Source organism: Oculina patagonica, chromosome 9, assembly GCF_052425735.1.
Source record: "Oculina patagonica isolate OP01 chromosome 9, crgOcupat, whole genome shotgun sequence".
NCBI lineage: Eukaryota > Metazoa > Cnidaria > Anthozoa > Scleractinia > Oculinidae > Oculina > Oculina patagonica.
In genome coordinates this window covers 2,336,108-2,346,051 of record NC_135766.1, presented here as the reverse complement: position 1 = coordinate 2,346,051, position 9,944 = coordinate 2,336,108, and the positions used below count along the sequence as shown (strand labels likewise).

At 37.7% G+C, this 9,944-nt stretch overlaps 1 protein-coding gene across 1 annotated transcript; it reads left to right on the top strand.

Moving 5' to 3' along the window:
- Positions 1-2,719: 2,719 nt before the first annotated feature.
- Positions 2,720-8,722, top strand: LOC144666719 (microfibril-associated glycoprotein 4-like). Its single transcript, XM_078528100.1, has 6 exons — positions 2,720-3,161; positions 3,310-3,584; positions 4,928-5,042; positions 5,708-5,821; positions 6,444-6,827; positions 8,352-8,722. The coding sequence occupies exons 1-6, from the start codon at positions 3,083-3,085 to the stop codon at positions 8,609-8,611; spliced, it is 1,227 nt and encodes a 408-aa protein (XP_078384226.1). The 5' UTR covers positions 2,720-3,082; the 3' UTR covers positions 8,612-8,722.
- The last annotated feature ends 1,222 nt before the right edge of the window (positions 8,723-9,944 follow it).

The window sequence follows — 9,944 nt, the reverse complement described above, 5'->3', positions numbered from 1 at the left end:
TGGCAGTGTTTTAAATTGTTCGACCAATTAAAAACGACATGACTCTGAACTGGGTACATAGAGCAGAAGTTTCTCGTGAATTTTAAAAGAGCCAATACATTATTTTTTGACGGATAAAAAAACGTCGTGACTAACTTTAGTACACTAGAGCAGGAGTTTCTCGGACATTCGCTAAAAATATTTCTCTACCGATTTTTCGACCTAAGCGAGGCATTATTTTTTGGCTGCTGCTCGATGTTTCTAGCATTCATCGTCATTTTATCAAAGGTGGGTTTTCATCTCGCTCGGCTGGAGTGACATTCTAGCCTTATTTCTCTTATTTGCTTATACTTTGCTATGCTTAATCTGTAAGAAGTACGTTAGTTGGTTTTCAGATAAGATCAGCAATACTACCGCCCTTGCTGGGATAAATAGAAAATATACTTAAAGCAAATCCTCATTATGTAAGCGGTTTTTTTCTAACTCATACTTTTATTGAAGTTATAACGTCTTGATGAGCCACAGCGATAACGAGTGAGGATCTCTCACATCGTACCCTTTGTAGCAAAATACCAGTATGTAGGACAAAGCAGGAAAGTTTTTGACTGACTACATTTATCCACTTAAGGTCCCGAATTAGGCCTATCAATTATGAACGACGCCGAGTAAATTAGGTTCACCGAGCAGGAGTTTCTCGGGCACTTAATGTGGCAGTAAATTTGAGAGTGTTTTAGATTGTTCGACCAATTGTAAACGACATGACTCTGAACTGGGTACATAGAGCAGAAGTTTCTCGTGAAATTTAAGAGAGCCATTAAAATTAATTAATTTTTTGACAGATCAAAACAAACTGACTAACTTTAGTACACTAGAGCAGGAATTTCTCGGACATTCGCTAAAAATATTTCTCCACCGATTCTTCGACCTAAGCAAGGTATTATTTGTTGACTGCTGCTCTATGTTTCAAGCATTCATCGTCATTTTATCAAAGGTGGGTTTTCATTTTGCTTGGCTGGAATGACATTTTTGCCTTGTTTGTCTTATTTGCTTATACTTTGCTATGCTTAATCTATAAGAAGTACGTTAGTTGGTTTTCAGATAAGACCAGCAATACTACTGCCCTAACTGGGATAAATGGAATATATATTTACAGCAAACCCTCATTATGTAAGTTTTTTTCTTCTAACTATACTTTTATTGAAGTTATAACGTCTTGATGAGCCACAGTCGTAACGAGTGAGGATCTTTCACATCGTACCCTTTGTAGCAAAGTACCAGTATGTAGGACAAAGCAGGAAATTTTTTTGGCTAACTGCATTTGTCCACTTAAGTTCCCGGATTGGGCCTATCAATTACAAACGACGCCAAGTAGCTTAGGCTCACAGAGCAGGAGTTTCTCGGGCACTTAAATGTAGCAGTAAATTTGGCAGTGTTTTAAATTGTTCGACCAATTAAAAACGACATGACTCTGAACTGGGTACATAGAGCAGAAGTTTCTCGTGAATTTTAAAAGAGCCAATACATTATTTTTTGACGGATATAAAAAACGTCGTGACTAACTTTGGTACACTAGAGCAGGAGTTTCTCAGACATTCGCTAAAAATATTTCTCCACTGATTTTTCGACCTAAGCGAGGCATTATTTTTTGGCTGCTGCTTGCTGTTTCAAGCATTCATCGTCATTTTATCAAAGGTGGGTTTTCATCTCGCTCGGCTGGAATGACATTCTAGCCTTATTTCTCTTATTTGCTTATACTTTGCTATTCTTACTCAAAAAGTAGTACGTTAGTTGGTTTTCAGATAAGACCAGCAATACTACCGCCCTTGCTGGGAAATATATATATATATTTACAGCAAACCCTCATTATGTAAGTTGTTTTCTGCAAACTGTGCTTTTATTGAAGTTATAACGTCTTGATGAGCCACAGTCATAACGAGTGAGGATCTTTCATATTGTACCCTTTGTAGCAAAATACCACTTTGTAGGACAAAGCAGGAAAGTTTTTGACTGACTGCATTTATCCACTTTTCGACTTTATAGCTTATAGCTTAAAACTGCTCTGCATGCTAATTATGCAAGGGATTTGTGAATACAGCAGTTTGCCGTCGAACATTTAAGAAAGCGAGAGATTCACTGTACTCTCCTATTTAATGTGGCTCCTGAGGGTAATCTCATTTGATGTCGCGCGCTAGTGTTTGAAATTTTCTCTTCGAATCCTTTTTTCACTCGTTGTGCGCGATCAACCTATCAAGTATAATAAGCAGCGATAACATAGTGTTGCACGACCATCTCTGTTAAAATAATAAGTTTAACCCAAACAGTTACATCCTTAAGTGCTTGTGTGACTTTAAGTGCGATTTTCTTCAATTTCATTCCTTGAAATATTCTAATATTTTCATAGTACGTGGATACTACCTGGATATAAATTTTAAACTGGAAAGCGTAGGGGTTGTTTAGACAACTTCTTTGTTATTTACAAATTTGTGTATTTCGCTCTGTGTCAAATCTGGAAATGATTATAGAAAGATAAAGCTCTCAATTTCGACCGAGATGCATTCTTTACCGACAAATTTTGCAATCCAAACAAGGCGGGTTCTTATTATTTATTTACGTAGACGTTTTACTAGTTTTGTTTACCTTCGTTGCTTTAATTCACTATGTAAATCATAACGTTAAAATACACAATTTATTCAAATTATGCCATTCAGAAATACTTTAACCCTATTCAGACCGGGCTTAATACGTCCACGATTACCAAATTCAAACTTTGGTACAAACAAAATTTGCCGGGACTTTTAGTAGAGCCAAACAATGTTTTTTTTTTTTCAACCTAGTGCGACCGTTACCTTATTTAGGTGAGCTTTATTTTGTTTTAGAAGACTTCCCGTACTCGTTATTTATGCTATCCTCTTATTCAACGAAAACATAGAGGAATGATTTACCAGCTTTGTATTATCATAATTTTATTGGTTTTCTTTTTGCCTCCCACTCAGAAGACCATATCAGGTGTTATTTTTAAAAGCCTTCTTATTTCACATTATAGACGTGCTAAGGACAAACTTCAGTCAGACTTCAAGTCTAAGGAGTTAACACCTCGGCAAAAATGGAACTCGGTCTGCAAAAATTAAACAACTTTCTGCTTATCATGACGGTCGTTGCCTCTTTCTTTCATTCTGCGAAAGGTAAGCGTTCTTAAGTTTTCACTTCTTAGGCTCATCTTCGTTTTTCTAGACAATTTTGGGCGAAATGCAAAATTTTATCAAGGCAGCTGGAAAGGCGTCGTTTTGAATAGCTACTAAAAATACCTTTAATTATCTTCTTTTAACTAAGGTCGCAGTGAGGGTTCTTTCGAGGGAGCATCTTTTATCAACTTCAAGAAAGACGAGTTTTCATATCTGAACATCACAAGCATCGGTTCAGATCTTTTAACGGACGGCATCGAATGTGGGTTTGCCTGTTTAGAAATCCCAACGTGTTTCTCTTACAACCTGGCTGCATTTGCTGATATCAGCGAAAAACTGCTGTGTGAACTGCTTCCATCTGACAAGTACAACAACTCGGACAAGTTTACCGCCAGCCCACTGTTTCATCACTACAGTATCCCGGTAAGTACCTTATTCTTACTAATATTCGCGCCTACTTAATTTCGCGAAAGTTCGAGAGCCGAATTTCGCGAGTATTATTTTTCGATTGCAAGAAAAACAAGAGCAAAAAGTGTATTAAATTTGCCGATTTTGTCAGTTTTTTTATGGAGCAGTCGTCAAAGACTGAGGAACTACTGGAAGTGTACAAAGGTCTAGTTCAATGTCACTACAAGAAGCCTGCAAACGAAAACTTTGGTGACTGTACTTAAGAGGTTTTGGCCAATTTACAAGAGCGAAACAGTAATCAGATGAAGGGTGCTAGTCAAAATCAAGACGGAAAAATACTTTCAAGAGTGACTAGTACAGTTGCAGTTCTAAACATTTTTCCCTTTTGATTTATAATATGGTAATAGTTTTCGCGTGTGTAAATTTTGCGCAATGTTTTCTTCGCGCCTACTAAATTTCGCGATTATTTTGAAATCGCGAAAATCTCGAAAATTAGTACTCGCGAAAATTAGTAAGAATAATGAATTCGACTTTATAAACGTTCATTATATATACAACAAGTAACAACCTACATTAAGCAAGCTGGTGGTGATATATATAGTTTATTACCGGCCGTTGTTAACCCTCGGACGTACAAGCAAACTCAGACCCCGACCATCGTACAAGGGGGGGGGGGGGGTGGAACCCCTCCCCAGAGTTTTCATTATATTAAGGTGTAGCGAAATTATTTTGCACTGAGAAGAAAGCCCTTAGCTTACTCTACAAGTTGGCGCAATTTTAATTGGCTATGACGTCATATGACGTCACGTGACGTCATTAGAGCCGCCATCTTGGATCCGCCATCTTGGATTTCAACATTTTCCTAGAAAGTCACAAAAGAACAGAAATTGATCGAAAATCAAGCCAGAATGCTTATGGAATGTAAAAAATAATGTAAAAATTTCCGCAAAGGATGAATGAACAGCTACTGAAAGATTCAGCATTGTAGAGTAAATCCTTCTTCAAAATTTGGAAAAAAAACCTTATGGGGGGTGGCATCCACCCCCCCCCCCCCCCCCTTATACGTCCGAGGGTTAAGGGCACTTGGGAGAAAATATATAAACATGCTGGGCAAAGAAGACGTAAACACCGAGAAGACGATATCCTCTGAACACTTTTTTGAGATAGGAATTTGTTTATAAATTTGGATGTGCGTGTGAGACTGCCAGTGTAGCACTGAACTTCACAACCTAGTTGCATATTGGATGGTGATCGCCTTTTTGTTCCAAATTCAGTTCTAGAGCGCAGCGGCACTATTCCCTGAAGGTTCGAGTGTCAAATTATGCTGCTCCGTCCTAACTTCTCGTTTTGTCTTCCAGTCCCCATGTAGCAGTTGGCCCTGCAAGAACAATGGAACGTGCATATCACAGTACGAGAAGAAAAGCTACGCGTGCCATTGTGTAAAGGGATTCACAGGGAAACATTGCCAAACAGGTCATGAAGTTTTCCGCTGTCATAGTTAATATTATGCAGAAATGATAAGTATCGAAGGAAACTTAATGCCATGGTAAAAGTTTAAAGCAACGGAATCGTGCCCATCGAGATAAGTCGGTCAAAAAAAACTTCTGAACCAAATAAGATGTCTTTTCTAATAGGCGTAAAACAAAATAAGAAAAATTCCATGCAAAACTTTACAAAGTGGTCGGATCGAATTCATAGTTATGTACTGTTTAGTGCAGCTTGACACGTCTTACCATTGCAAAGTACAATTTAATTGCAGAAAAGATCTCGAGGAATATTGATCACGTTATATGCCTGTTCCGTACTACATAAGGGGCCTGAACTGGTAGAATTGAAACTGCATGGGATTTAGGCAAATTTTCACTGGAAAAATAGGATTTGGGTCACTGGAACTGGGAATCACAAACAAACATTAATGTAACTGGGACTGGGATTTGGGAGCATTTGGGAGAATAATAGGTAGGCAAATGGGATTTGGATAAAATTTGGACTGGTAAATTGGATTTATATCCCCTTCCCCCATTCCGTACAGCTGCATACGCTTGCAGCTATATATCATGTGGTTCCGTCAAAAACAAAAAGATGTATGAGCGAGAGAGAGCTTAGTTTTCAACAGTTTGTGTTTATTACTGCGACAGATATCAACGAGTGTGAGAGCAGTCCTTGTGTTAACAACGGAACCTGTACTGATCTGATCAATGGTTTCAACTGCAGTTGCCCACCGGGATTCTCCGGGGATCGATGTGAAAAAGGTATCTAGATTTTTCATTTTTTAACCTTTTTCCTTTAACTAAACTAAATAGGGCAAACAGAAGGTAACTAACACGGCGATATTCCGCAAGATTGAGCAGATCAATTGTTTCAGTATTGTTTCAGTATTGAACAAATTGTCAACGAAAAATAGTTTACAGCTTAAACCACGATTGTAATTATACAGCGCTTTAAAGCGTTTTAGAAGACCGTGCGAATCTTGGCAAGCAACGTATATATCGCAGGTTTGTTAACGAGGGTAGACGAGTGACAGTAAAAAAAATCAGAAACCAGTGACCCGCTTATATATAATACAATTAAAAACGAAATTAAAAAAATCTTTAAATACCGCTTCTTTTTGCCTTATAATAATAATGAGAGTAGAGTAAAACAATGTAAAAAGTGGTTCTTCTGCGCACTAAGCCTTTGTCCCGTGTAAAATAAGAGCGAATTTATCGTTTAATTTACAATCTTCACTTTTACTCCGGTTTTTGCAAAGCAAAAACTGACCAATTTTCAACTTTTGTTAATCTGGTAATTTAAATTTACTTAATTAAAGAAATGTCTTTTAACAAGGCTTTATTTTGCTCTATGATTATAAATGACCCGTGTTTTATCCTATAGCTTTCCAAAAGGACTGTGCCGAGTTGTACAAATCTGGAAAACAAAACAGTGGTGTTTTCACGATCGACCACGATGGTTCAAATGCCTTTGATGTGTTTTGCGACCAAACAACCGTCGGTGGTGGGTGGACAGTTTTCCAGAGGAGGCAGGACGGCTCGGTCGATTTTTACCGCGGATGGGATGACTACAAACGAGGCTTCGGTAATCTCAATGATGAATTTTGGTTAGGGCTAGAAAAGATACACCGTCTGACCAGCAGTGGACAATACAAGCTACGTGTTGACCTTGAAGACTTTGCAGGAAATACTGCTTACGCTGAGTACGATTCGTTTGGGGTTGCGAGTGAGGGAAATAAGTACCAGCTGAGCGTAGGAAATTTCTCAGGTTAGTTTTCGTTAATATGCTTCTTGATTTTTTTTACCTCATACGATTACGACATTTTGAAAATATGACTTCCGCAAAAAAAAATGTCATTTATGCAGTGCCCTTAACCCGAAATTTTATTCATCCTGTCAATGGCGCAGAGAAATTAGCCAATAGAACGCACTGAATAAAACACTTCGTTGGAAGTAAAATGGCCACGGTGCGTGCCTGTTTATTGCTCAACAAAAATCCCGATGGTTTATAAAATTTGATTTGCTTGTCAACAGAACTAACCAGGTGGGGCCTAAAGGGCTACACCACAGTATTTATACACAGTATAAAAACGAACACCTAAAGTCAATGTTTTTGTGAACGCAGCTCGGAAATTACACTGACAAAAGAGGCCGATATCAGTACAATACGCCTTAAGGTCGCGCAGGACCCTTGCTCATTAATATATTCATTAGCCAAATTTCTTGTTGGAGTGCTGTCTTGTAAAGCTTTAATTCACTACATTTTGAATATCGATTCCTCTAAAATTTAATAAGGATACCCAGGGATGATGGAATTACATCATGATTGTCCTTTTACTGAGAGATGACCGTTGTCTGTGATGTTACAAGCCCTTAAAAGTTAAACTGAAGATAATGCGATTTTGTGTCCAAGTTTTCAGCTAGCACAGCGCACCAAATTAAATGATTATGTAGCCTAGTGATAAATCGTAACTTCTTTTGTGTTCCCACTAGAACGAAATTTTCGATTTCAAAAACTGCTACAAGTTAATGGCTTCTAAGAGAGCAAAAATGTGAAATCTAAACTTTGAAACATGCTATCTTCATTTTGAGAAGGAAATTTAAAACACCGGAGAAAACTTGGACACAAAATTGTAGATGTTGAGGCTTCCGAAGACCTTCCGAGACGATGTTTACAACAACGTGTGCTTTATTTAAAGCTGTGAATCTAATTATGATAATTCGCTATGTTCCAGCGCACGGGATGCGAGGCTGAGAACAATACCGTGTAATTACTTGTACCAAGTACTCTGAGAAAAAAAAATTCTCATGAATATTTCGTTTGTTGTCGGCTTCAGTCGTCGCAGTTCGTGCATACTCTTTAAATAAATACATACATAATGATTTCAAGGGTCCTGCGCGACCTTAAATAGCTTGTTATGATCTTATCAGCCTGACTAGCACGTGCTTCAATTGTTCTCAAAGATAATAAATGGTGCGCCGCATAAATTAGATTATGTTGTACATAATCTTCGGTTTTAATCTCTTCACTGTTGAATAGGCGGTTAGTAAAAATTGCAGTCAACAAATTGCTGTCATTTTAGACAGGAAGGTCATTTTGTGCTTGAGAAAAGTTTGTTTTGGGCGAAATGAAGTATGTTAAAGTTAGTTATAATTAAAAAGTAATCACCCGCATAAGTATAATAATTTTAAACATGTTTTTTTAATGTCCAATATGGCTCTTAGTGTTCTTCTCACCATTCAAAGGAATTTATAACATTTTTTAGTCTGTTTTGTGCTATATTTTGTTTAGGAACCGCTGGAGATTCGCTGGCTTATCATAATGGTTATCCATTTTCAACAAATGATCAGGATAACGACGATCAAAACCGTAACTGTGCTTTGGATAAAAAAGGAGCCTGGTGGTACAAAGCTTGTTACCATAGTAACCTGAATGGTATCTATCGTCAGGGAGAGTACCTTGATATTACGAGTGTTAATTGGTATGGTTGGAAGCAAGGTCATTACTCACTCAGAAAGGCTGAAATGAAAATCAGACCGATTGATTTTTAAAGCTTTTCATTGTTGGCTGTTTTCTTAAAGGGACACTTTCACAGGGATTTTAATGCTTTTCGGTAAAGTTACTAAATTTGACGAATAGGTCTTCTCGTACATGAAATGCACCTAGTACATCAAGCTGGAGATTATCCGTTGTTTTCGTAATTGCATTTATGACAATTCCAGGGCACATGCGAGAAGAAACTGAAGAGTCACAACTGAGGAAATATAATAATTTGAACGAACTTTCAACGACACGTACCGTGTGTTTAGATCAACTAAGGTTTGCTTTCACGTGTATTCAAAACAGGTTTTTTTTTTAAACGGGTTTCTTACGCGTGCTTGTTTTGGTTTCGTCTTTATCTATAAGCTATACAATTACTAGCTGCTTATTAGTTGTTGCCTTAACCAATCAGAGCCAATATTTATTCTTTGAAAACAGACTTAGCTTGCGCGTATTTCCCCGCTACAGATAATGCTGATCACATGGTATTTTTGCTTTGTGCTCCGATTTATTCATAATTGCGCTATTTCTGATAACTGTAATTCCTCACTTGTGATTTCTTTAATTTTGGTTAAAAGACAGCCATCAGATACCCACGCTGCTCTATAGTAATTGTGTTTATTGTATATTTATGCCGGAAGTATATCTGCGAGAAAAAATAGCCGAGAGAAAGCTCTTTTCCGTTCCCTTTGATTCCGTTTTTAATCGTTTCGTTCTCCTTAGTAAAGAGCTTGTTTACAGGATAGTTATGTAACGGCTCTTAGCTTGAGTTATTGCGGTACATTTTAAATGGCATTTAATATGTAATTCAGGTGATGAACTAAGATAATCTAGAAGCTTTAGAACAAAATTCAATGAGAACCAGAAATACATAACACCCGATAGATATTGAACCTCTACGAGTAAAAGGTGCAGGGAAGCAGCCGTTTTAGGAACTGATCATGGATGGAAAAGAACTTAAGCGACGCCATGACAGGGACGGTGGAGCATTTTTCCAGGTGGGGGCTGACTAGTGACTTGAAGTGGGGGGGTGGGGGGCTTAAGAGACTCTTCTCTTAGTAAATCTTTATTTTTTCGGACCGTCCCTGCATGGAAGCGATAGTGTACCTGTAAAACCTGTTACCTTATTCTTACTAATTTTCGCTAGTACTAATTTTCGCGATTTCAAAATATTCGCGAAATTTAGTCTGCGCGAAAAAAACATTGCGCGAAATTTGAACACGCGAAAATTAATACCATATTATAAATCAAAACAGCAAAAAATATTAAATGTTTGGAACCTGCAACTATCTTCCTGTGAAAATATCTTTCCATCTTGTTTTTGAATAGCACCCTTCCTCTGAT

What these genes read in the sequence shown, in the direction of transcription:
- LOC144666719 (XM_078528100.1), top strand. Translation starts at nt 3,083, where the DNA reads ATGGAACTCGGTCTGCAAAAATTAAACAACTTTCTGCTTATCATGACG. An exon ending in TTTCTTTCATTCTGCGAAAG is followed by an intron (nt 3,162 to 3,309) that starts GTAAGCGTTCTT and finishes CTTTTAACTAAG; the next exon opens with GTCGCAGTGAGGGTTCTTTC. An exon ending in GAGCGTAGGAAATTTCTCAG is followed by an intron (nt 6,828 to 8,351) that starts GTTAGTTTTCGT and finishes TATTTTGTTTAG; the next exon opens with GAACCGCTGGAGATTCGCTG.